The following is a 23,488-nucleotide window of genomic DNA, read 5'->3' as shown; positions in this document are numbered from 1 at the left end:
ACAAAACACTCACATAATAACAAAATATTCACATATTAACAAAACACTTGCATCATAACAAAATATTCACATTGTAACAAAATACTCACATCGTAACTCTCATGTAATGTACACTGACTCTCCAGGGGTTGAAGCTTCACATTGACCGTGCCATGAAGTTTGTCACCTTTGAAAAAGCTCCTGTTATGAAATCAGATAAATATGACGCTGCTCATAACATATTGTCTTACATCTCGTAAACAAATTTTACCAGCGTCGAACAACAAATTTTCATTTGATTTTGACTTAACAATAGAAAATGAATGTATCTTGTCAGCTAAATTACAATGTCAGTGATCTAGCTGTTAGGTGATTTGTCGTTGCACACAGAAGACCCAAGTTCGCTTCCTGTGTGGGGAGAATTTCTATCTAGCATCTCAGTCTTTCTGTCGGGATGTTGGATCCCTCTCGGCCAGGGTCGAAACCCATCTCTGTGCATCAGAACATGTTAATGTTCCCCCTTTGGGAATGGCCTAAAGACACTTCAGTCAGTAGCACCGCCCCGTGGGTACCATTGATACAACAGAAGAAGCTGAGAGGGTCGACAGAAAGACTGACCAGTGTGGCCCAGTGTATGACAGATACTGGGCTTCTTTTGTGATGCGATTGAGAAGGAAAAAAAGAATAGAAGGCGGACAATAGATTTTTCTAATTTCAAAGAAAAAAAATAATTCTTTCAAGCAAACTCCCTCAAAGCACAACTTGAACAAATCTAAAAACAACAGTTCACAACAACTAATGTACAGTACCTTTTTATAAAGATTTCCAGTTTCAGACTTTTTCTATCCACAAATCTGAAAAGGCCTTTTGACTTCCTGTTAATAGAAATTTTGAAGGTCTCATTGTACTCTGAAAGAAAAAATAACAACAGTAGGATAAGATTACAACTTGTGGCATGATTAGTAAAAATTGGACTAGAGTTGATCAAAAACACAAAAACAAGATTACAACTTGTGGCATGATAAGTAAAAATTGGACTAGAGTTGATCAAAAACACAAAAACAAGATTACAACTTGTGGCATGATAAGTAAAAATTGGACTAGAGTTGATCAAAAACACAAAAACAATATTACAACTTGTGGCATGATAAGTAAAAATTGGACACCAGTTGATCACAAACACAAAAACAACCAGTGCAACAACCAGCATGCTACTGCAGTTGTTGTAATCTATCCAGCAACAGCTGGGCTCTCGCCCTTCTGTCCAATGCCATGTAGTGTTAAGTGCAGGTTTGCTGCAGTTGCTGTAATGTTCCGTAGAGAGTGTTACCAATGTTAAGTCTTGGAGGGAGAAGTATAGGGCCGGTCAGCTTAAAACCTGTCAGTGTGGAAGCTGTGTAAATATTATTTTTATTGTGAAGCGCAAAAAGCCACCAGGGAGTGAGCACTGTTGAAACAATCCTTTTTTTATTATTATCATTATCATCATTATTATTTAGCTCTCACTGGCAAAATTGAAGACAAACGAGGCACTGTATGAAGCAACAACAAAAAAAGTACCCAGAAATAATGCACTGTACCTGGATTAATGGAGTCTTTCACAGTCCCAGTTCCACCAGACTGCACTTCATCCTGGGCACAAAACACAGAACAAGTGATGAGAAGGTGAGAGATGAATTAGCTTCTCCTTTTTTTTTTGGGGGGGGTTGTAAGTGTTTTATGGCGCTCGCAACTGCATAAGGTCATATGAGGGCGTGGGACACATTAAACTTTTTCAGTTGGTAGGGAATTTTGAATTTTGCGTGGGTGGCGGCCGAAGCCTACTCTTATCGACTTTAGACCACCGAGGGATCTTTAACGGGCGCAACTTGCACACGGTACCTCCAAGAATTTTCGCCCTTGTATGAGAAGGCTTGGTGTAGATCTTTCCTACCGGAAGATCAGGGGTGTGGTCGAAAGACAGCAGTAAGAAGGAGTCAAGGAGTAACAGTAGAAAGGCTGCAGAAAGAGTCAGGAGCCCAGAGGAGGGTGCAAAGGAGGTGAGGGGGTGGGTTCAGAAAGAGTAGACAAAATCAGACAACAGAATATTGCAAGACAGCAGGAAAGGAGGTGAAAGGAGACAATTTTAGAGCAGAAAATTTTTCTGTCGCTACCCGCATTCAAACCCGGGACCTTAGAATGAGAGGCGAACACCTTAACCTCTAGGCCATGAGAGCCCCGTGAGAAGGTAAGAGATGAATGAGCTTTTCCACATGAAAACAAATTAATAAGCTGAAATTGATACATAAGGTACTTTTTATGAGCATCAAGTTAAACTAATTGTGTCACAATGGGGTGGAGTCAGGCGCTCGTCCATTTTCGGGTATGTGGAGTTATATAGGCATCATCATAAAGCTTGTACTTTTGTCTTGCTTTTGATTAAAAAAAAACCCAATCCAAATATCTTTAATAGAAGTCGAGATACTTGCGATTGGAGGAAGTTTTTTGCTTTTCCTGTAATACTTACTACACTGGGCCTTATTATAAAGGCGACAATAAATTGTGTCATTAATGATAATAATTAGATAACATTTGTATAGCGCTAATTCCAGCTCAACAGCAAGCTTTGTACGTTTTACAATCTATATTATTACCCCAGCAGACCTGATAGCATTCTGAAACAATCTCAACTTCCTGAGAACAAAAAGAAGGGAGAGGCAGTTCCAGCAAAACCTGTCATTATGCTGAGAATAGACAAGAGAGTCACTTGCAGCCTTAAACTTGTGGGTGGTTGTCGGGTGCTCTGGTGTGGTTTGCTTATTCTTTCCTATCAAAAATCTCTCGTCCTTATCTCCCCTTCTTCTTTTTTATGTCTGTTACTCTCTTGAAACACCTCTAATCTTCTGGCGCTCAGAGGACCTTCTGCAGTTGCGAACGCCGTAAAACCTCTACTAAAACTAAAACTAACAGCCGTAAACTTACAGTGACTGGACCTGCAGCGATAATATTTTACACCTTGAAACACAAACAGATAAACAAGAGAGTAACAAAACACAGAAAAAGAGAAGGAGGAGAGATCAGGACGATAGGTGTTTGGTAGAGGAAAGAAGGAGCAAACCGAGCACCTGCCAACCATCCACTCTGGAAAGTTATAAACATCATCATGAGGGTGGTTGGCGGGTGCTCTCCTCCTTCTTTCCTATCAAATATCTATTGTCCTTATCTCTCCTCCTTCTGTTTTGTGTATGTTACTCTCTAGTAAGACATCTGTTCTTCAGAACGAGGGGGGCTCAATAAGTCTTTGGTCTGGGTATGAAGGAATCATGGTAGAGTAATGAAATTTCGCCAACCTTTAGATAATTTCTTTGAAACACACAGTGCAAATTTCCGGGACAATCCGACAATAACAAGGTAATAGTCAGCGTGTTCAATGAAACCGTGCACAAAACTATTTGGTTTTTCTTTGCTGAAGCTGTGCCATGGAGCCTGTTGAATATCGCTCAGTTATCAAGTGTTTACACTTGCAAGGAAAATCCCCTTCGGACATTTTTCTGGATGTGGTACACATTTATGGTGACAAATGTCCTCGTTATAATACTGTGACATACTGGGTAATAATATTCAAATCTGGATCCATGTCAGTGATTGATGAAGGTCGTGAAGGGCGCCCAACCTTTGTGGTAACTGAACAGAATGTATCCATAGTGAAGAAACTGGTTTGACAAAACCGACATATAACTGTTAAACAGCTCTCAAGTGAAACGGGAATCAGTGTAGGACCAATTGACCATCTTAACATGAATAATGTGTCTGCGCGGTGGGTACCCCGCCTTTTGACAAATGAGCAAAAGAAGCAGAGGGTTGAGTCCTGCAAAACTCTCCGTCAAATTGAGTCCAATGACACAAATTTCTTTAAAAACATGGTGACTATGGACAGTAAGTATGGGCAGTAAGTATAACTGAAGTATGATATGAGAAGAGTCTGCTTCAGTTCTACTCACGGTAGGATAGGCAAACTCGTACTTCACTTGGGTGTCCATGTCTTTCTCTGAGTAACCTGGGGTTAGAAACAGCAATCACAAAACATCATACAAATTACTGATGGGCAAAGAAAACCAAGAAAAATTCTTTTAATTCATTGCTGAAATACCTAGCAGCAGATGCTAAATGAATGGAAAATAAAGTTGCCTTCTTTTCTTCTTTTTTTGTTTTTTTGCATAACAGAGTTATAGCAATGCAAAGTGTTTTACCCATTTGAGATAGTAAATACAGTTGAGATATTTAATGTTCAACATGAAGCTGCATAAGTTCAATATCTAAGCCATGGAAACTAGACCTCCAAGCTGCCTCAAATAAAGGATTTAAATTAAATGGAAGGAAGTTCTTGTTACCTCAGTCAAGTGAAAGCTATGGAAGAACTGGGCAAGAACTAGACTCACAAAAAAAAGAATGTATCATACCGAGGGGAAACAAAAAAATGGTCTTATGGATAGTAGCCTCATATATTATTATGATTCATGGAATTTAAAAAAAGACAAGGCAGGGTTGATTTTTAACTTTTTATGCAACTATTGGTACTGTCTGTTTTCACTTTAGTTTTCAATGTCAGTATCATTCTAGTCAGGTCCAGGCAAAATTCAGCCTTTATTGAGCCACCCTATCTCTAACTACAGCTCAATCACTATCAGCGGATGTAGTCATTCCTATTTATATATTAAGAAATACTGTATACTCTAAGGTAGTTGGCTTTCTAAAAATAGGATCTTCAGGAATCTAGGTGCTAGAATATAGATGTCACCACCAACGCAGATAAAATTGTTTTGTTTCATTTCTCAAATTTAAAGTTTTCATAATAAGCAAGGGGATGAACTTGGGAGAAAATCTATTACTGTACCTGATGGTAAGTTGTACTGGATACCTCTGATGACGGTCAATTCCAAATCCGCATCACCCAAATCTGTGTTACACCTGAAAACATTTTTAAAATCACAACTATCAGAGTGAGGTCTATTTTTCAACACAGTCCAACTTGCAGCAAAAAGTTCCTCAATCTTTATACAGTTGAGCCCTTGCATACACAAACCCTGTGCAGACCAAAGAAAAGTTCACTTCAGTCACAAAAAAACCCCTCTTCAACTACAGCTACATAAGTTGAATCACTTCACTGGAAAACAATATATATAAACTTTAATCTTACAAACAGGTAATCAAAGTCTCCATTTCGCGACCTCAGTGCTTTCTTGCCCTATCTCCACTTTTCATAACAGTGAAAAAAAAGAGGGAGCTGAAGAAGAAGTCACATTTTCAATGTTAAAAAAATATGGAGAAAGGATAAGAAAGCACTGAGGTCGGGATTTGCTTATTTAGGGGAAAAGGCCCCTACAAAATCAAACATGAAAGTCAAAAATGTATTTCGGGTGTAAAACACTAGTCAGGCACTGGCAAATACTTAACATTGCAAATGATCAGTGAACTGGATTGAGGTGTCAATAGAATAGAGAGATAAGAATGTTTTATTCCCTAACAAAAAAATAATCTTCGACGGATTATAATACAAGATAAAATAAAGGCGAGCCATCATCACAACAGACAGAAATGAAATAATTTGTAATTTGCGTCTTCTGTTTATCATGGCAAAGAGCCTAACCATTACACTGGTGTGGACTGAAAGGACACAAGGAACAAAGGTCTTGTTTGTTTAGTAAGGTTTTACGGTGCTCGCTAACGCATAAGGTCAAACAAGCGTCAAAGGGGTAGATGTCAACAGAGAAGTCCAAACAGGGAATCGGGCTTACTCTGCTCACCTCTCTAGCCTCAATAGCACAAAGTCTGCTTCGACTATCAAGGCACCCCGGAAATAGCAGTTCACAAGAGAGTGACAAACATACAAAAGAAGTAGAGGAAAAAAGACCATAGTATGGATGAGGAAATAAAAAACAGCAGTTCCCCGTATGTTGTTCCGGCACAGTATGAGCATGACATTGATAAATCAGCCCATTTACAATTCTACTGTACATAAGAACATGTTAATATCCCCCCTTTGGGAATGGACTAAAGACACTTCAGTCAGTAGTACTGTCCTGGTGGGGGGACAGAGGTCAACTTTTTGAGTTTCAAACATTGTAACTTACTGAACCATTGAAAAGCTCCTCGTCTCATAGTGAAACCTAGGGGAAGGGTCACCATGCCGGAATGCACTCTTCAGTGATTCCAGATCTCTTCTGTTGTTTTGCTCCAGTTTTTGAAACCTGCAAGAAAAGATCATACCTGTTTATACCTTTTAGATTTGTTGTAACATGAACTATTTCATTGCACTCTGTTATTATAGTCTATTTGTATAAATGGTATATATTTTTTTTTCTTTTTGATATGACAATAGTTATATATATATAAATATTTATATATTTATACAATTCAAAATAAATACATCTTCAACGTACTTAAGGACTTCCTATATCATAAAGAGGCTTCAGAAAAAGTTCTTTGTTACAACAAACCTAGAGTTGCATCTTATGTTAGCGTCACTCTCAGAAATGACTAGATCTTAAATGCCCCCTCCCAAAATAATGAAGATCATGCAAGAGGAGGGAGTGCTTTGACTCTGTCTGTCCGGGTTAACCTGCTGGCCTGTGTTGGGATACACCACCAAGCAAAAAAAACAACAAAAAACTGACAAAGATATTCAATAATACATCTTCCCACACACTGAATCCACCTCAGGTCTTTTGCTAACAAGACAAAGAGCTTAACCACTACACATCAGCTGGTGGTCATCATAGCAAAGGGGGGGGGGGGGGGGGGGGGGCTGGAGTAGCTGAGCATGCATCGGACTCACAAACATAGAGCCAACAGTTTAATCCTCATTTGTGCTTGGAGCGTCTTTAGCTAATTTTGCTTACCCTTCCAGCCCCGAGCGTGTATATTTTCAGCAGCACTCGTATCTCCTACCGTACCAACAGAGTATATTCTCAGTTTCGGGGTGGGGGTATACCGAATTTGCACATTTTTCTAAATAAGCGAACCTAAGTAAACTTTACTTTTCATAATAATTTTTCATTTACCCGGAGTATCTCACCTTGATCTATCCCTCCAACCTTTACAAACAAACTTGACTTGACTTTCAACTTACTTTGCCGCAGCAGGAATATCCCCTAGCTTCTGATAATGTTGAGCATTAGTCACACACACCTGTGGATAACAAAATAAAAAGGACATTGAAAATATACGTTACTCTCTGTGAAAATTGAGATAGAAAATAAACACAGCTTTACGAGAAAATCAAGCTTGAAAATATAGGTAACTCCAGATAAAATGTGAAAATTGAGATTGAAAATGTATACACGACTGTCAAAAAGAATTAGCTTAATTGACTTTTGAAATTGTAAGTTTTTAAAGATATCTCGAAATTGATTTTTGCATACCGACTACGACTAGCCCGATGCAGAGATAAAATTTCCAGACATCAACCAGATACTTAATTACAGAAACAAAATAGACACTGATGACCGAGATTCAATGACCAAATTTCCATATAGTAACCACAACATGCCTACCCAATAACTAATTTTCCAAATTCTGATCCAGATTTGCATTTTTCACTCAATAATTTAGCACCAAACACTATCCGGGATTTACATAAATCCACAATCGATGTAAAAACCAATCCAAATTTACTTAAAACCCAGTACTTCTTTTTTCAAATTTGCATAATTCTGAACTCCAAAATATGCATTTCTAAACCCAACCTTCATTTGCCTAAATTCAACAGCTTAATTTCCCAACACCAATCCAGGTTTACCAAATTCCAATAATTAACTTTGCGGATCAGTCCAATTTACTTAAACCCAAATGCTAACTTTCCAAATGCAAATCAACATCTGCTGAAACAGAGAAACAACATTTCTCAAATTCAGATATGAACTTTCCGAATGAACCCAATTTATCCAAAGGCCAAAACCCAAATGTCCAGATACTGACCCTGATCTGCCTGACCAAGTCCTGTTGCAAAGACTTGTAGACCTCCTCTCTGTCTCCTGTGGGCTGGCAATCTTCCACAGACACAACCACAAACTTGTCTTCCGACTCATCAGAGTTGAAGGGTGATGGGGGAACCTGATTGCAACATTTGTTTGTTGGAGTAAAGATGCTTTGTTTTAGCAGAGGTTTTACGGTGCTCGCAAATGCATAAGGTCACTTGAGCTTCAAAAGGTGGATGTTAAGAGAGAAGTCCTTACAGGGAATCAGGCTTATTCAGCTCATCTCTCTAGTTTCAACAGCACAAAGTCTGCTTCGACTATCAAGTATTCAAGGCACCCCGAAAATAGCGGGTCACAAGAGTGTGACAAACATACAAAAGAAGTAGAGGAAAAAGGACGAAAGGAAGGATTAGGAAAGGAAAGGCAGCAGTTCCCTGTTGTAGTTCAGGCACAGTTATGAGCATGACATTGTTGAATCAGCCCATTTACAATTCTACAGTGCATAAGAACATGTCAAGGTCCCCCATTTGGGAATGGCCTTAAGACACTTCAGTCAGTGGCACCACCCGGGTGGGGGGGTGTTGAGTAAAGAGTTAAGAGTTTTAGTAAGAGTTTCGAGTTTTACAGCACTTGCAACACAATAATGTCATATAAGTGCCGAAGATTAGAGGGTGTTACAAGAGAGTAACAAACATAAAAAAGAAGGAGGAGAGATCAGGACAATAGATGTTTGATTGGAAAGAAGGAGCAAACCACACCAGAGCACCCTCCAAGCACCCACGTTGAATAAAGAGGAGCACATCGGTACAAAAATGGTGACATAGTGTCCTAGTGCAGGGAAATTTTTAAAAAGACTCTCTTTCTGTTGTTCTGAACAAACCAACGCTAACAGAAACTTACTACATTATCAGGTTCTATTTATAACTCACCAATATTCGGCATCAAATCAAGGACGAGGGGGAAAAACAAGAAGTAAATTATAGTTTATAAAAATCACCTGGGACAAGTCCACCGGCAGTCCACTTTCTAAAGCTTCAATCATCGGCTCCAGCCCCTGTCAGTGAAAGAAAGAAATATTTCAGGGAAAAGAACTTAGGGACAAGATGATAAAAATATCTCACGCACAACAACTAATGACTTATACCAGCTGACTTCATTTATTTTCTTTTCAAGAAAAGTATCAGCAACATTGAATATTAGCAAACAACAACGGCTACTCAACTGGTGGCGTATGAACCACCAACAACGACAGTTAATGAATTTATCCTCACATAATGAACAAGGTGAAGTTTTCTTGATGTAAAATCAATTCTCTTAAAAAAGTAATGACTGTCCAGCCTTTCATGGTACTTCTTTCTCCATTTCAAGAAACAGCTGAATATATCACCAACCTCTCACGGTATTGGAGTAGAAGAGTCATAGCTTTGTTAAAAACCCATAGCCTTCCATTAAACAACAATCTCTATCGGTGGAAATGAACTAATTCGCCCTTATGTGAGAGGTGTAACTCTCATGAAAATTTCACTTTATTTTCTGATGTTCACACTTTGTCCATCAAAGGAAATTGTTAATCCCTCCCAGCCCAATTCGGCCCAGTGACAGAAATATGCAATGTTTGACTCATGATAAGAGATATATGCACAACCTGTACCTATTCATTATAGAAACTTTATTTATCAAATGAGTGTTTTGTGTGATGTGATGCGGGCCAATGGCCTTAATAAACACTGAATAAACTTACTTACTTACTTTCTCACTAATCTTCAATTCAAGGCACAAACAACAATTTTTTTTCCATAAAGTAAAACCAGATCCAGCAAATAATAACAAAAATATTCCTCTAGTAATCACACTGTGAAGCCAATTGAAGCCCCTACATATTTGCTCACTCTTGTTTGTTTAGTCTTAGTAAGGTTTTACAGCGCTCGCAACTGAATAAGGTCATATAAGCGCCAAGGGGTGGATGTCAACAGAGGAGCCCAAACGGGGAATCAGGCTTACTCTGCTCACCTCTCTAGCCTCAACAGCACAAAGTCTGCTTCGACTTTCAAGGCACCCCGGAATTAGCAGTTCACAAGAGAGTGACAAACATACAAAAGTAGAGGAAAATGACGATAGTAAGGATGAGGAAAGAAAAAGCAGCAGTTCCCCCTATGTTGTTCCAGCATAGTATGGGCATGACATTGAAAAATCAGCCCATTTAGAATTCTACTGTGCATAAGAACATGTTAATATCCCCACCTTGGGAATGGTGTAAAGACACTACAGTCAGTAGCACTGCCGGGGGGGGGGGGGGGGATTACAACAATGATTGTTAATTAATTTATCGTAATATAATGAACGAGGTGAAGTTTTCTTGATGTAAAATCAATTTTCTTAAAAAAGTTAAGACAGTGTAGCCTTTGATAGTACTTCTTTCTCACTAATCTTAAATTCAAGGCCCAAACAACAATTTTTTTTCCATAACGTAAAACCAGATAAGCAAAAAAAAAAGTTTCCATATCAATCACACTGTGAAGTCAACTGAAGCCCTCACATATTATTTGCTCACTCTTTCCCACTGTAAAGATAATTGAATCATAAAAGAATCATCTACCTTCATCATGCGCACATATTTCTTTGCAAGCTCAAGGTCATGCTTTTTCTTCGCGCTCATAGCTGCCTGGCGGAACTCCCCAAGCCTCTCTCGAAGAAATGCCAGCTGCTGCTCCGATCGAGAATGAAGGCTTTTCCTTGCAGCTGTCAGAGTAATATTGAGAGAAAAAGAGTCAGTTTATTTGACAATGACAATGACAATGAAAACGACAATCTTTATTCATCTGGCAGGGAGAAATCTGTCTTGGTCGTTTACAATGAAAGTAGATGTTACAGAGCTTAGGTGCACTCACGCATACGCACAACAAGACAGGACATTAGTAAATGCATGTCTCACGTCCTGAAACACCGGCTCTGTACAACTCTCTCTCTCTCTCTCTCCCCCTGTAAAACTCTCTCTCTCTCTCCTTGTAAAACTCTCTCTCTCTCTCTCCCTGTAAAACTCTCTCTCTCTATCTCTCTCTCTCTGTTTCATTTGTAACACTGTGTGTTCAGTAACCTCACTGCAGTTGGTACGAATTAAGTAACCTCACTGCAGTTGGTACGAATTAATTTCTATATCTGTCTGTTCTTGCTCTGTCAACAACAACAAAACAATGCAGCCTTTTCATAGAGACATTTTCTTACGCTGAACTTATTCTAGCCCCTGAAAACAGGATTCTTCTTTCAGAGTAGGAAGTCTATTTTGAACAATGTCTATTTCACATTTCTGTTTCAATTAGCAGACAAACTGGTGAGCCATGCACCAGTCAATACTGACATTAAAATGGACAAAAATGATATCGTGAAGGCCCTTGCCACCACACTTGAAGATGAGGAGATTGAGCACTATGTGCCAATCTTAGGACTTGAAGAACTGGGTGTCTTTAGAGGATGTGGTAAAACCAGCATGGTGCAGGGGATGGAAAGACGGCCTAGTAACCAATTGAACACCGGAAAAATCAGCAGGTGGACTCTGAGGTGGATATTGGAGCGGGGAGTGGAGCACGTATGGCAATGCCCGGAGTGCTAGGATGTTGTTCCCAGGATCAAATTATCAAGTAATCAAGTTTCGTCTCTCACCAAAAACCTGCAGCAATAGAGGATTAAACCAGTTGTTTTGGCCTTAGAGGTAAGTACTTTACTATTGGTCTATCTGTAAGCTTAGTATTGTCTTGAAATAACTCCATCTTTCCAGTTTTGACATAAAATACATTGAAAACACCGAATTCCAGTCATGAAAATGAAAGTTGGTACAAAATGAAACTGAAATTCTACTGAACAGGATCATTCAATGGCATCATTTTGGGCCCAGGCGGAAGATTTTTCAATAGCTTTGACAGCTGCATCAAAAGCTTCCCAAAAGTAGGAAACTGGAAGTATTTATAAACTGGATCAAATTAAAGGCAATCAACCGCTAAATCAAGCGCCAGCCTTCATCTTCGCGGATTGAGAATTATTCTGCATCACCGAAAACGAAGGCTGGCCCCCCGATTTCTTGTGCTCGGTGAGCTTGCGTAGTCAAGTGGGGGTTGAACTCACAAGCTTGCCGCTGTACAGGAGGTGGTCGTTGACCAGAGCCCCCGGCCTGAGGGGCAGCCGGAGCAGCAGGTGGGGCCGCTGCCCGTGGGGCCGCTGGTCGTGGGGCCGGGGCCGTTTGTGCGATAGGTCGGCCCGCAGCCGCTCCTGATGGGGCTGGGCCAGATGGGGCTCTCGGGGCACTGCCGGGAGGGGACTTGTCCACTGGGATGGGAGCATAACCTGTAAGAAGGAATGATAAGACGGAACATTCGTACAAAACCATAGGATATTCGGACAAGATAAAACATCCGTACAAAAGCATAGGATATTCGTACATCAAGATAGAAAATCTGCACAAAAGCATAGGAAATTCGCACAATAAGACAGAGCATTTGTCCAAAAACACAAAACATTTGCACAATACATTAGAACAGAAGTGCAATAAGACAGAACATACGTACAGCCGAACCTGTGTAAGACGGCCACGCATTGTCGACGAGAAAAGTGGTCATATATGACAGGTGGCCATCTTAGGCGGGACTTATCAAAATGAAGAAAACAAACCATTTATTATTGGTGACATCTCAACCGGAGGTGGTCGCAGGCTTAGGACTATCGTAGGGCTCATAAAAAATTTTTTGGGGGGTTTTTTGTTGTTGTTTTTTTCTCTTTTGAAAGGGGAGAGAGGATAGGACAGTTTTTGTTGGACTATTTGTTGTTAGTTTTATTATTATTACTTTTGAAAACATTTTAGTTCCGTGAAAGGTCAAAACAAAACGAAATGTGTTAGACGGGAAAGACACCAAGTGCCATAGTAAAACAAACGGGTCGCCACCACTCGGCAAACAAGCGACACTTCTGTCATGAGTTTGTGTTGACTTCTATAGTTATGGATCGGGTTTAGGGAGTGAGTTGAGGGCGGGGGCTTATGGGTTATGACGGATCACATGCTTCCCTAACTTGCAGTTGAAGATTTATTGTTATCCATTGGTCAACTTGGGTAAACATTGGGAGCGACCTGAGCAACATGACCGTTTCATCCATTTGAGGGACTGACAATAACGACAGGTGAATGATTTACGACGGCTTGTCCACAGCGTCAGGGGAAAAAGCATAATTTTCGACAAAACCTACCCGATTGGCAACAGTGTGATATAACAACAACCAAAAGGTAGCACTGATCTCCTTTTAAAGTTATAATTTTAATTTCCTTTCAGGTCAAAAATTATTTCGTTTTCAACAATCGGAGGAATTAAAAAAAAAAAATGTTGAGTAGACCTGGCATGAGAGCTGCTTTACTCTTATGCCAGGAAGAGAATTCAGGTGATGACTGTGCTAGATCTAATGTCTTCATTTCCGATTCTAATTCCTTTTTGGTGAATATGTGATCATCATGTTCAATTTTCTCAATATGCTGATAATTTCATATAGGTTGGTTTATTTTTGCAGAGATACAGATATAGTAATGATGTAGCGCATCAGCATCCTGGTATGTGGGGCCAAGAGTAGTGCACTGTGCGCGCTGCCTGAGTGGAAAGTGTTAAGTGGGCTAAACCCCCGGCTCCTGAGTGATTTCATTGATATTTTAGGTACACTTTTCTAAAGCTGATTTTAGTACTGATTTGATCTATTCATCAGATTTTTTGCAGTTGTTGTAATATCACTATGATGGCGGTGTATACTGATGCTGCTGTTTTGTACTTACATTGTATTTTTAAGTTTAGTTTTGGTAAGGTTTTACGGTGCTCGCAACTGCATAAGGTCATATGAGCGCCAACGGGCAGATGTCAACAGAGAAGTCCAAACGAGGAATCAGACTTACTCCGCTTACCTCTCTAGCCTCAACAGCACAAAGTCTGCTTCAACTATCAAGGCGCCCCGGAAATAGCAGTTCACAAGAGAGTGACAAACATACAAAAGAAGTAGAGGAAAAAATGACGATAGGATGAGGAAAGAAAAAGCAGGAGTTACCCCTATGTTGTTCCGGCACAGTATGAGCATAACAAATATAAATCAGCCCATCTACAATTCTACTGTGCATAAGAACATGTTAATATCCCCCCTTTGGGAATGGCCAAAAGATAGTTTTATTTCTGTAAGCACATACTTAGGTGTGAGTGTCATATCAAGCTTTCATTACACCGGAGTACTTGTCGCATTGCCTTCATATCTATACTTCGGCACAGAGGGCTCAAAGGGTTAAAAACTCTTGAAACTTATAATTGAGATCAGTCACTTGTGTAGCTTTACCACTTTGAAAACTACTATTTCAAATGTGTGTCACGAAGCAGTGGAATCATGCACTCGTCAATTTTTGGGCATGTGGAGTTATTGGTATGATCATAAAGCTTGTCTATTTGCCGTGCTTTTGATGAAAAAAAAATATACTCAATTATCTTGAACAGAAATCCAGATATTTGCAATTGAAGAAGGTGTGGGTGCCTGTTGTCGGAGGTAAAATTAGGGAAATAATGGGCGCCAAAGTTTGGTGATTTCCAAAACTTGAGTGTCCTTGGAACCTGCACATTTACACTTTTCTTGTCTTTGATAAAAATCTTTCTGCAAAATCCACATAAAAATGTGTTTTTCAATGGATGTGAAGGAATTGAGCCCAGAATGAAAAAAAACCCCAATAAAAATTGTACAATAAGTGGAAAAATGTTGAATTTCATTTTCAATTGTTTTGACGAGCGCCTGATTTCACCATACATTGACACATATAGATGTCATTGTGTCTTTAGCACAAGAAGGATATAGGCAAGACTAGTGCAACAAATCAAAAGAACAATATACTTCGATTTTGTCAGATAAGTCATTCTGCCTTCGGATGGCAGCACAGTTCCCTTACCTGGAGGACAAGGAAGTTCTTCAAAGTCCACAGGACGTCCAGCTCTGTAGCATTTTATAGCGTCCTCATATTGCTGTGGACAAAAGGCCAGAGTTGAATGTAAGGACAAGTTTCAGTCTCTTAAAGAACAAAGTTCGACTGTTTTGTTTTAGTAAGAGTTTTACAGTGCTTGCAACATAACGTTGTCATATAAGTGCAACAAGATTAGAGGTGTTCCAATAGAGTAACAAACACAAAAAAGAAAGAGGAGAGACCAGAACGATAAATGTTTGAAGTGGTACCAACCAACTGGTCCCTCCAACCTCCCCCATAAAAATAAATAGTAATAATAACAACAAGGTTTCAACTCACCTTGACTATCCTGCCCATACGTCTGGCTTTACTGCCCTCACCAGCAGCCTTGGCAGAGCTCTCTGAAGATTTGTACTTGTCTAGTCTCTGAGTCAGGGCCTCCATCGCTGTGCGGGGAGCATCTGGAGCCTGGAACATGGACTTCTCCTCTGAAACAGTAGGGGCAATACTGTGTATATGTATGTGAGGCAGCTTGGTGGAATCAGGTGCTCGTCAAAATAACAAAATTGAAGAAACTGACATTTTTCTTCCCGTTTGGCAATTTTTATCGGATTTTTTTTGTGGTCTTAACACTATTGTTATCCAATTAAGAGCATATTTCTGGATGGATTTTTACTAGTTTTCAGTGTTCACGGACTATCAAGCTATGGAAATAACCAAACTTTGTGGCTATTTTCTTGCTAATTCTACCTTTGAAACCAGGCGACCCCACCTTCTTCAATCTCCAAATATCTTGACTTCACAAGCCCAAAAATTGATGAGCGCCTGATTCCGCCACGTCGTGACACATATCATAATGCAGGTAACCGTGTACGTGGACACTCCGTTTTCGATTACAATGATAACAGTGGAGACGTGAGCTTTAATATCAAGTTACTAGATCTAGATCTATCTAAACTGGCTCTCCCTGCATCATTAGTATGAACAGAACGACGAAGTTGAGCTGAGCTTGCCGGGGGCAAAGTTAATTATGTCGACCAATAAGACTGCGCGTAATGATCACGCACTCTCACCTTGCTGGGGGAAGAGGTGTTGGGAAGAGGCCACGGCTGTCCATTTTGTGCGATGTGATTTTAAAAAATAATTACAGAAAAGCTAAAACACACAAAAAAATGAAATTAAACATGTGGAAAGACAAATGGTGGTGGAAGTAATGATGATGTTGTAGTGGTGGTGGAAAGACCCTGAGTAGTCGGTTACCATGTACTTAGACACTGCCATTGGGCAATGAGAGTGCAGTCTTTTGACTTTTGACACAATTACACAGTCCTAGTAAGTAATTCTAGTTCTAATTCTGGTTTTACGTAAAATCACCCGATGACAGTTATATTATGTAACATCCTTATACTCACATAACTCACTTAGAAGCTGAGTCCAAATTCATAAAACATTATTTTCGGACTCAGTCCGAATATATATAATATCTAATCGGCCTCAAGTCCGAATAGAGCTGGCCATTGAAATAAGCGACAAACCTTCGGCTGTGGTGGCTGGCAAGTCTGGTTCTGGCTCTGTCTCTCCAGCAGCCTGGTGGGCCACTCTCTGGACCGGCACAGAAGCCTGGGGTTTGTTGACTGTGTTCAAAGCATCACCTGCAGAAAAAAAAAAGAAAACATCTAATAGGTTCCTGATATGTACGTATGCATGCATGTATGCATGTATGCATGTATGTATGTATGTATGTATGTATGTATAAATGCATGTATGTATGGATGGATGGATGTATGTATGTACGTACGTACGTATGTACATATGTAGGTAGGTAGGTAGGTAGGTAGGTAGGTAGGTAGGTAGGTATGTATGTATGTATGTATGTATGTATGTATGTATGTTTGCCACTGTAAACCATATTGCCCTTCTGCGATCAATAAAAGTGTAATTTATTTTTTATCTATTTTAGTATCTCCATCTGTCTGTAGCCTTCTCAGCCCAAAGTGGAAGCAGCGGGCTGACAAAATGAGTTACTTCTCACAATCCACAAATGGAGATATTGGCTAAAAATCGACACTACAGTAAAATTTGTAGATTTTCTATTGATGCCACATTCTTTAAGTATAACATGTCTTCTTATTTCATACTTGTAAATTGTAAAAACTTCACCTATAAGCATGATGTATGTATTTCCATAGGGCCGAATCCGAGAAGTAACTCATTTTGTCAGCATGCTTCACATATGGTCATAGGGGCCTTGTATGACAGAGAGCCTCGTAGGGTGCCTCTACTTTTCAAGTTTTTTTTGCGAGCGCCTGAGTTTGGGCAAAGGATACCCCTATCCACTATAAAACATTTAATTCTTTAAAAAAGTAAAGTTCTTATAAAAGGTAATAAAGATTAAAAGCCACACTTATTCATTCCTAGATGTGTCCTTTTGCTTTTTTTAACAACGTTCATATGCATATGGTCATACCAGTTATAAGATTAAAAAAATTCGGGAAATACCCAACACCTACCTCCCCATCTCTCAGCCTATTTAATATGACTAACCCCAGGTGCATACTATTTTCTCAGTTTACTATATTTATATTAAGTTTAAAAAACAATATTTTGCTTTTGAGACTGACAGCACCAAAAGGGTAAAATATGTTTTCAAGACACAAAATATATTCACTTGCCTGCAAATTCTGACGGAGGTGGAGGCATTTTTGACAGATCCACTGGCTTTCCTTGATCAAGTGCATCAATGACAGAATCAAATTGCTGAGGCAAAGAAAGAGAACAGCCAAAAATGTTTGAACTCATTATTCTGCAAATATATATGTGAGGTGTGCTAACAAAATGAGTTACTTCTCGCACTCCATGAATGGAGATGTCAGCCAAAAATCAACACTAGGGTCATGTTTGTAGACTCTAAACCAATGCCATTCTCTTCAAGTTTAACATGTCTTTTGTCATTTCATACTGATAAATTATAAAACTTCAACCTATAAATTTCATGTTTCTATTTCCATCGGTGTAAAATCTGAGAAGTAACTCATTTTGTCAGCACACTTCACATATAGTCTTTTATGACTTTTTTCTTCTGGCCCTTTGTCTTCTCTTCTTTCTTTAGGCCTTGATTAGGCCTTGACTCATACTACACTGACAGTCATGAGCTCAAAATTGAATCCATGTAAAGAACCATGGGACCAATAAGAATTACAAATAAATGTACAATGTGTGCTAAAAATGTTAAGATGGTAATACTTCTTTTCTAAACAATACTGAAACAGAAAGTACACAAGTTATAACAATGACTGAGAAACAATTATTAAACCATATAACACAATCTTGAGGAACACAGCATATATTTCCAAAACTTTTGGCAGTATAATTTCAAAACAACAAACTTAAAGCTAAAAAAGAGTGAAAGATTATCATTGAACTGGATCTTACAACCTGAATCCCATTATGTCAAATTCCCAGATCATTAAGTTTACAAATAACTGCAGGCAGAACACACCTTTGAAACCTTCACGTATTCTCGAGCTTTATCCAAGTTCCCTGCGTGCTTGGCTTGTAAGGCAGCTCTTCGATACTGGTCTCTCCTTTCAACAACAGCAGACTTGGCTACTGGAAGAAATGCGAAAATGGTCTTTTCAAAAAACGTCTCTTAACACTTTGCAATCACATCTTGCCGATCGGCGATTTTTACCACCCAGTTTCTTTGGATTTTCCCCAAAATGCTTATGATGGCAAGGGTTTTTTACTAAAGAATATCTAATTCAACAGAAAATAATTCATATTTCTTTTAAAATAAAAAACAGCAGTTAGACTAAGAACAGGCAGAGTAAAACAGCTTTGTTTGGGTAAATTCCATTATTCAACATGATTAGCAGCATCAAGAATTGCTTGCAGACTGAAGATGCTTTATGTCTCCATCTACACAATTCCGATTATTCAGGTGGACAGCAACACGTTTGCTGGGACATTTCAGTGACCCACATTCAGCACTTTTAAAGGACCCACGGACAAGTGTTAATTTCCTGCGTGCTATCGGCATCTTTCTTTCTCTTGCCCTTTTTAACTCCCAGTGGAGCATAGGCCATCAACAACATTTCGCCAGCTGAAGCTGACCTGTGCATCCTTTTCTAGCTCTTTCTGTGATGTTCCCGCCTTTTTCATTTCTGCTTGTACCACTCGTTTCCATGTCATTTTTGGTCTTCCTTTCTTATGTTTTCCTTGTGGATTCCGCGTCAAAGCCTGTCTGATGATGCTTGTCGGGGGGAACTCTGTGCCACCACTTTCCAAAGAAGAAATTTACTCGTTGATCCAATCCGTACGCTTTGCATAGCAGTCTGTCAAAATTATTTTTTGAGAAATACTGAAAGTTTCAAAGAGATCTTCACACTAGAAGTATTATAAAATGTGAAGAATACAACTCCGGAGGTACAAAATGACCCCAAGGCATACGGATAGGGTTAAGAAAGATAGCTTACTCTCTTCTCCCCAGCTCCCACATCTGACATCTTGTACATAACAATCAGCAGAAATAGAACAACCCGGGACGGGCTACTGACTGAAGTGTCTTCAGGCCATTCCCAAAGGGGGGCCGTAAACATGTTCTTATGCACAGAAGAATTGTAAGTTGTAAATGGCCTGATTCATCAATGTCATGCTCATAACTGTGCCTGAACTGCCACAGGGAACTGCTGTTTTGTCTTTCCTAATCCTTGCTATCTTCATTAATCCTCTACTTCTTTTGTATGTTTGTTATACTCTTGTGAGTTATTTCCGGGGTGCCTTGATAGTCGAAGCAGACTATGCGCTGTTGAAGCAAAAGAGGCGAGCAGAGTCTAATTCCCTGTAAGGACTTTTCAGTTAACATACACCTCTTGGCCCTCATATGACCTTATGCAGTTGCGAGCGCTGTAAAACCTCTAGTAAAACAAAAACTAGAACAATTGAATAAAAGCCGCAAGTTTCTATCAAACTAGTTTCATGAATTTGAATTTTCTCTTTCTTTCATTTTCCATTGAAGCACCTTTTTGTACAATCTCATTACAGTTCACATTAACTCCTAATCTACGGCAAGCCGCTGTGCCAACATCAAATTACCTTTCGGCAACTGCCGAAAGTAGGTCTCTTTTACCGGAGGTGTTTTCCTTAATGAAGAACTATCACAATAGGTTCACTTGTTCGATTTAATTACAAATTTAGAGATGAATGGATGTGTCAATTTTAAGATTTCGCACTAAAAGAGGGCCCCGGCATAGTGAGTTTACCCTTCTCAGAGATAAAGAGTTAAGCACATACCGTTGCTTGCTAGGGACCCACCAGGTGAGGGTCTCGCTGGAGGAGAGCTTGGTTTTGGAGCTGGAGGGGCAATGAATGAGGACGTGGAGGGCTCTGGGAAGAGGTCCAGAACAGTCATGATTAACAATTGAGCTGCTGTGTCAAGTGTACATAACTGAAGATCTAAAAACGTTAATAAAAGCTGCCCTACGAAATAGATTGTAAAGAACCCATCCTAACCAAAACAGACGTGGCCCCTACTACATGCTAAATAGAGCAGACCAAGTCACATTCTTTCGACTCCATTGTGGCCACAACAGACTGAAACACCATATGCATAATAAATTAAAAGTGGGAGAGTCCACGATCTGCAAACGTGGACACTACCAAGAGGATGCCAACCATATCCTTCAGCACTGCCAGCGCTATGCCACCCTTCGTACACAGATATTGCAGAATGTGACTCCTCTTGAGAGAAAGCTCTATGGCAGTCTCTCAGATTTGAAGCGGACTGCAGAGTTTGTGTGCGACATCCGACTGACTGTCTAGCTGCTGTCATCGAGAACAAAAAAGACAGAAGATCTACTCAATAACAGAGGTGAAAACTGGCTACGGAAAAGAAAAATCCTGAATTTTTCCAGTACCTGCAGAAACTCCAAATCTATTGATCATACTGTCTAATGCATTTTGTACCAAGACTATTTTTTATAAAAAGTGCAATATAACATGCAAAAAGAGATTGAAATAGATAAAACTAGCTGGGTAAACGTTCTATGAATGGACTCAAAAGAACCGATTGTCAAATCAGTGTGGGATCAGTGTGCACTGCTTGTGAACGGAAGCATCACTTGTTTACAATAGCATCTTATAAAACGGACTTCCCTGAGATTAGATCTAAACTAACGAAAAACTGAAAATTAAACTACAGTGACTTCAGACTCCTTAATAAAACTGTCTTTAAAATTCTGAAACACCGTAATTTTTTTCAAATTCGAAAGTAAAGAGGTTTGGAAGCTTTAGGCGGCCAAAGTGACGACCTTTCAGAAATATAATATAATATAGATACATAAGCAGAGTATGTCACAAAACGTGGACAATTCCAACTATAGAAATCTGGATAAGCACCTTTTCAATAACAGCTGTTCTTTGTCACAAACTGGTTAGTACAATAGAAACTGTGAAAATGAAGGAGGAGAAATAGAGCATACCAAAGTGTCCACAAACCATCTGATATCATCAAAAAGCACCCCATTCTTTTTCCGATCACAGCGCAAATGCCACGTAATAAATTAACAAATTCATAAACACAAGCACTCCATTGCTGGTCACCACATTTCATACATTATCATTAAGCCAAAGTCTATGTCACTATGCACGTCTTGCTCAAAAACAAATTTCTGTGACCGCAAACTCTCAACTGCTCATAATCACCTTCATATTTACAATTTTAACCCATAACACCAAATTACAGAATAGGGAGATCTAGCTCAATCTATTGTATCATCACTTTATAAACTGTCAACTGCTTTCAAGAACCCATAATAATAATATACTTACCTCCACAATTTATTTGGTAAAATAGCAGATAAATTATCTTTAGTTTTAGTAGAGGTTTTACGGCGCTTGCAACTGCATAAGGTCAAATGAGCGCCAGAAGATTAGAGGTGTTACAAGAGAGTAACAAACATAAAAAAGAAGGAGGGGAGATAAGGACAATAGATGTTTGATAGGAAAGAAGAAGCAAACGACACTAGAGCACCCGCCAACCACCCACAGATAAATTATGCCGAAAGAAATTGTCCATTTCTTTATTAAGTTTTTTTATGTTTCGTCTAAAAACTATTTAACAGACTTTACCTGATTGGCTCTGTGGAGAATCAGACTGTGGGGTTGAACCCCCTGTATGCTCGCTCACAGCCAGGCTAGCCCCCATAGCCACGGGAGGAGGAATTTCTTCTTCATTGACAGGTTTTCCCGCCTTTGCCTGTCTTAACTGTCCAACCAGAGTCTGAAGCCATGCAAAAGAAAGATGAAGGGTCAGTTTTTTGACATCACGACCACCTGTTCTTTTCTGTTTAGAGAGCAATGGCAATAATGAAACTCATTCGTGTTGTTTGATCAAATAAGGGCATAATTTGTTACAATTATCTGTGAAAAAAAAAAAAAAACGAATAGAAAAAACAAAAAAAGACATTTGGGTAGACAAAAATTATATGTGATTCAGCGTGGTGAAATCAGGCGCTCGTCAAAATAATGAAAGCAAAGAAACTGGCATTTTCCCGCCGGTTTGGGAATTTTTATCCAATTTTCGTTTTTCACACCTTTTAAGCCCATTAAAAACACATTTCAGTGTGTACTTTAGTGAAAAACATTGATTAAATGCATAAAAGATGTAAATAGTTAGTTTCCAAGGGCTCTCAAGCTAAGGAAATTTATATAACTAAACTTTGGTGGCCATTTTCTCGCTAATTTTACCTCTGAAACCAGGCGGCCCCACCTCCTTCAATCGCAAATACATCGACTTGTCTCCAAGATAAATGGGTATTGTTTTTATCGAAATCAAGGCAAATGGACAGGCTTTAAGATGATACCAATAACTCCATATGCCAAAAAATTGACGAGCGCATGACTCCACCGTGTCGTGACCTATATCAGAGTGCAGACAATAAGAAGAGAAGGGAGACCCAGCACAAGAAAATGTTTGGAACAGAACACAGTAGACCAGGCACTGAACACAAAGAGGCACGGTGACAATAAAGAGATTCATAGCATTTTTTTGGTGGGTTTTTAAAAAAAAGAATTTTAAATTTTTTTACATTATTATTTTTTGGGGGGGTAAGTGTTTTACGGCGCTTGCAACTGCATAAGGTCATATGAGCGCGTGGGACACACCGAACATTTTTCAGTTGGTAAGAAATTTTGAATTTTGCCCAGGTGGTGGCCGCAGCCTACTCTTATCGATTTTGGACCACCAAGAGTTCTTTAAAGAGTGCAACTTGCACACGGGACCAACGAGACTTTTCGCCCTTGTCTGAGAAGGCTAGGTATAGATCTTTCCTACCAGAAGAACAAGGGTGTGGCTTTTAGACAGCAGTAAGAAGGAGCCAGGGAGAAGCAGTGGAAAGGCTGCAGAAAGAGTCAGGAGCCCAGAGGAGGGGGCAAAGAAGGTGGGGGCAGAAAGTGGAGGCGAAAGCAGACGACAGAATATAGCAAGAGAGCAGGAAAGGAGGTGAAAGGAGACAATTTTAAAGAAGAAAAATTTCAGGTCGCTACCCGGATTCGAACCCGGGATGTTTGAATAAGAGGCCAACACTTTAATCTATAGGCC

The 23,488-nt window shown here is 39.5% G+C and overlaps 1 protein-coding gene across 3 annotated transcripts in view; it reads right to left on the bottom strand.

The window, feature by feature from the left end:
- The window catches only part of LOC101845420 (coiled-coil and C2 domain-containing protein 1-like), a 57,327-nt gene that overhangs the window by 24,290 nt on the left and 9,549 nt on the right, over positions 1-23,488 (bottom strand). For 2 of the 3 annotated variants that reach the window (XM_013087140.2, XM_035971979.1), the window contains exons 5-22: positions 22,018-22,168; positions 20,182-20,274; positions 18,389-18,498; positions 17,562-17,646; positions 16,425-16,541; positions 15,229-15,377; positions 14,878-14,950; positions 12,051-12,269; positions 10,531-10,673; positions 8,932-8,988; positions 7,936-8,070; positions 7,088-7,146; positions 6,090-6,206; positions 4,853-4,926; positions 3,960-4,015; positions 1,560-1,611; positions 789-888; positions 90-180 (exon numbers count right to left, since the gene is read on the bottom strand). In XM_013087140.2, the coding sequence (XP_012942594.1) occupies positions 90-180; positions 789-888; positions 1,560-1,611; positions 3,960-4,015; positions 4,853-4,926; positions 6,090-6,206; positions 7,088-7,146; positions 7,936-8,070; positions 8,932-8,988; positions 10,531-10,673; positions 12,051-12,269; positions 14,878-14,950; positions 15,229-15,377; positions 16,425-16,541; positions 17,562-17,646; positions 18,389-18,498; positions 20,182-20,274; positions 22,018-22,168 (1,881 nt within the window). The remainder of the gene's footprint in view (positions 1-89; positions 181-788; positions 889-1,559; positions 1,612-3,959; positions 4,016-4,852; positions 4,927-6,089; positions 6,207-7,087; positions 7,147-7,935; positions 8,071-8,931; positions 8,989-10,530; positions 10,674-12,050; positions 12,270-14,877; positions 14,951-15,228; positions 15,378-16,424; positions 16,542-17,561; positions 17,647-18,388; positions 18,499-20,181; positions 20,275-22,017; positions 22,169-23,488) is intronic. The other variant, XM_035971978.1, reaches the window with a different exon arrangement.

Source organism: Aplysia californica, unplaced genomic scaffold (assembly GCF_000002075.1).
Source record: "Aplysia californica isolate F4 #8 unplaced genomic scaffold, AplCal3.0 scaffold00550, whole genome shotgun sequence".
NCBI classification, from domain to species: Eukaryota; Metazoa; Mollusca; class Gastropoda; order Aplysiida; family Aplysiidae; genus Aplysia; species Aplysia californica.
This window is presented reverse-complemented; position numbering and strand designations above follow the sequence as displayed.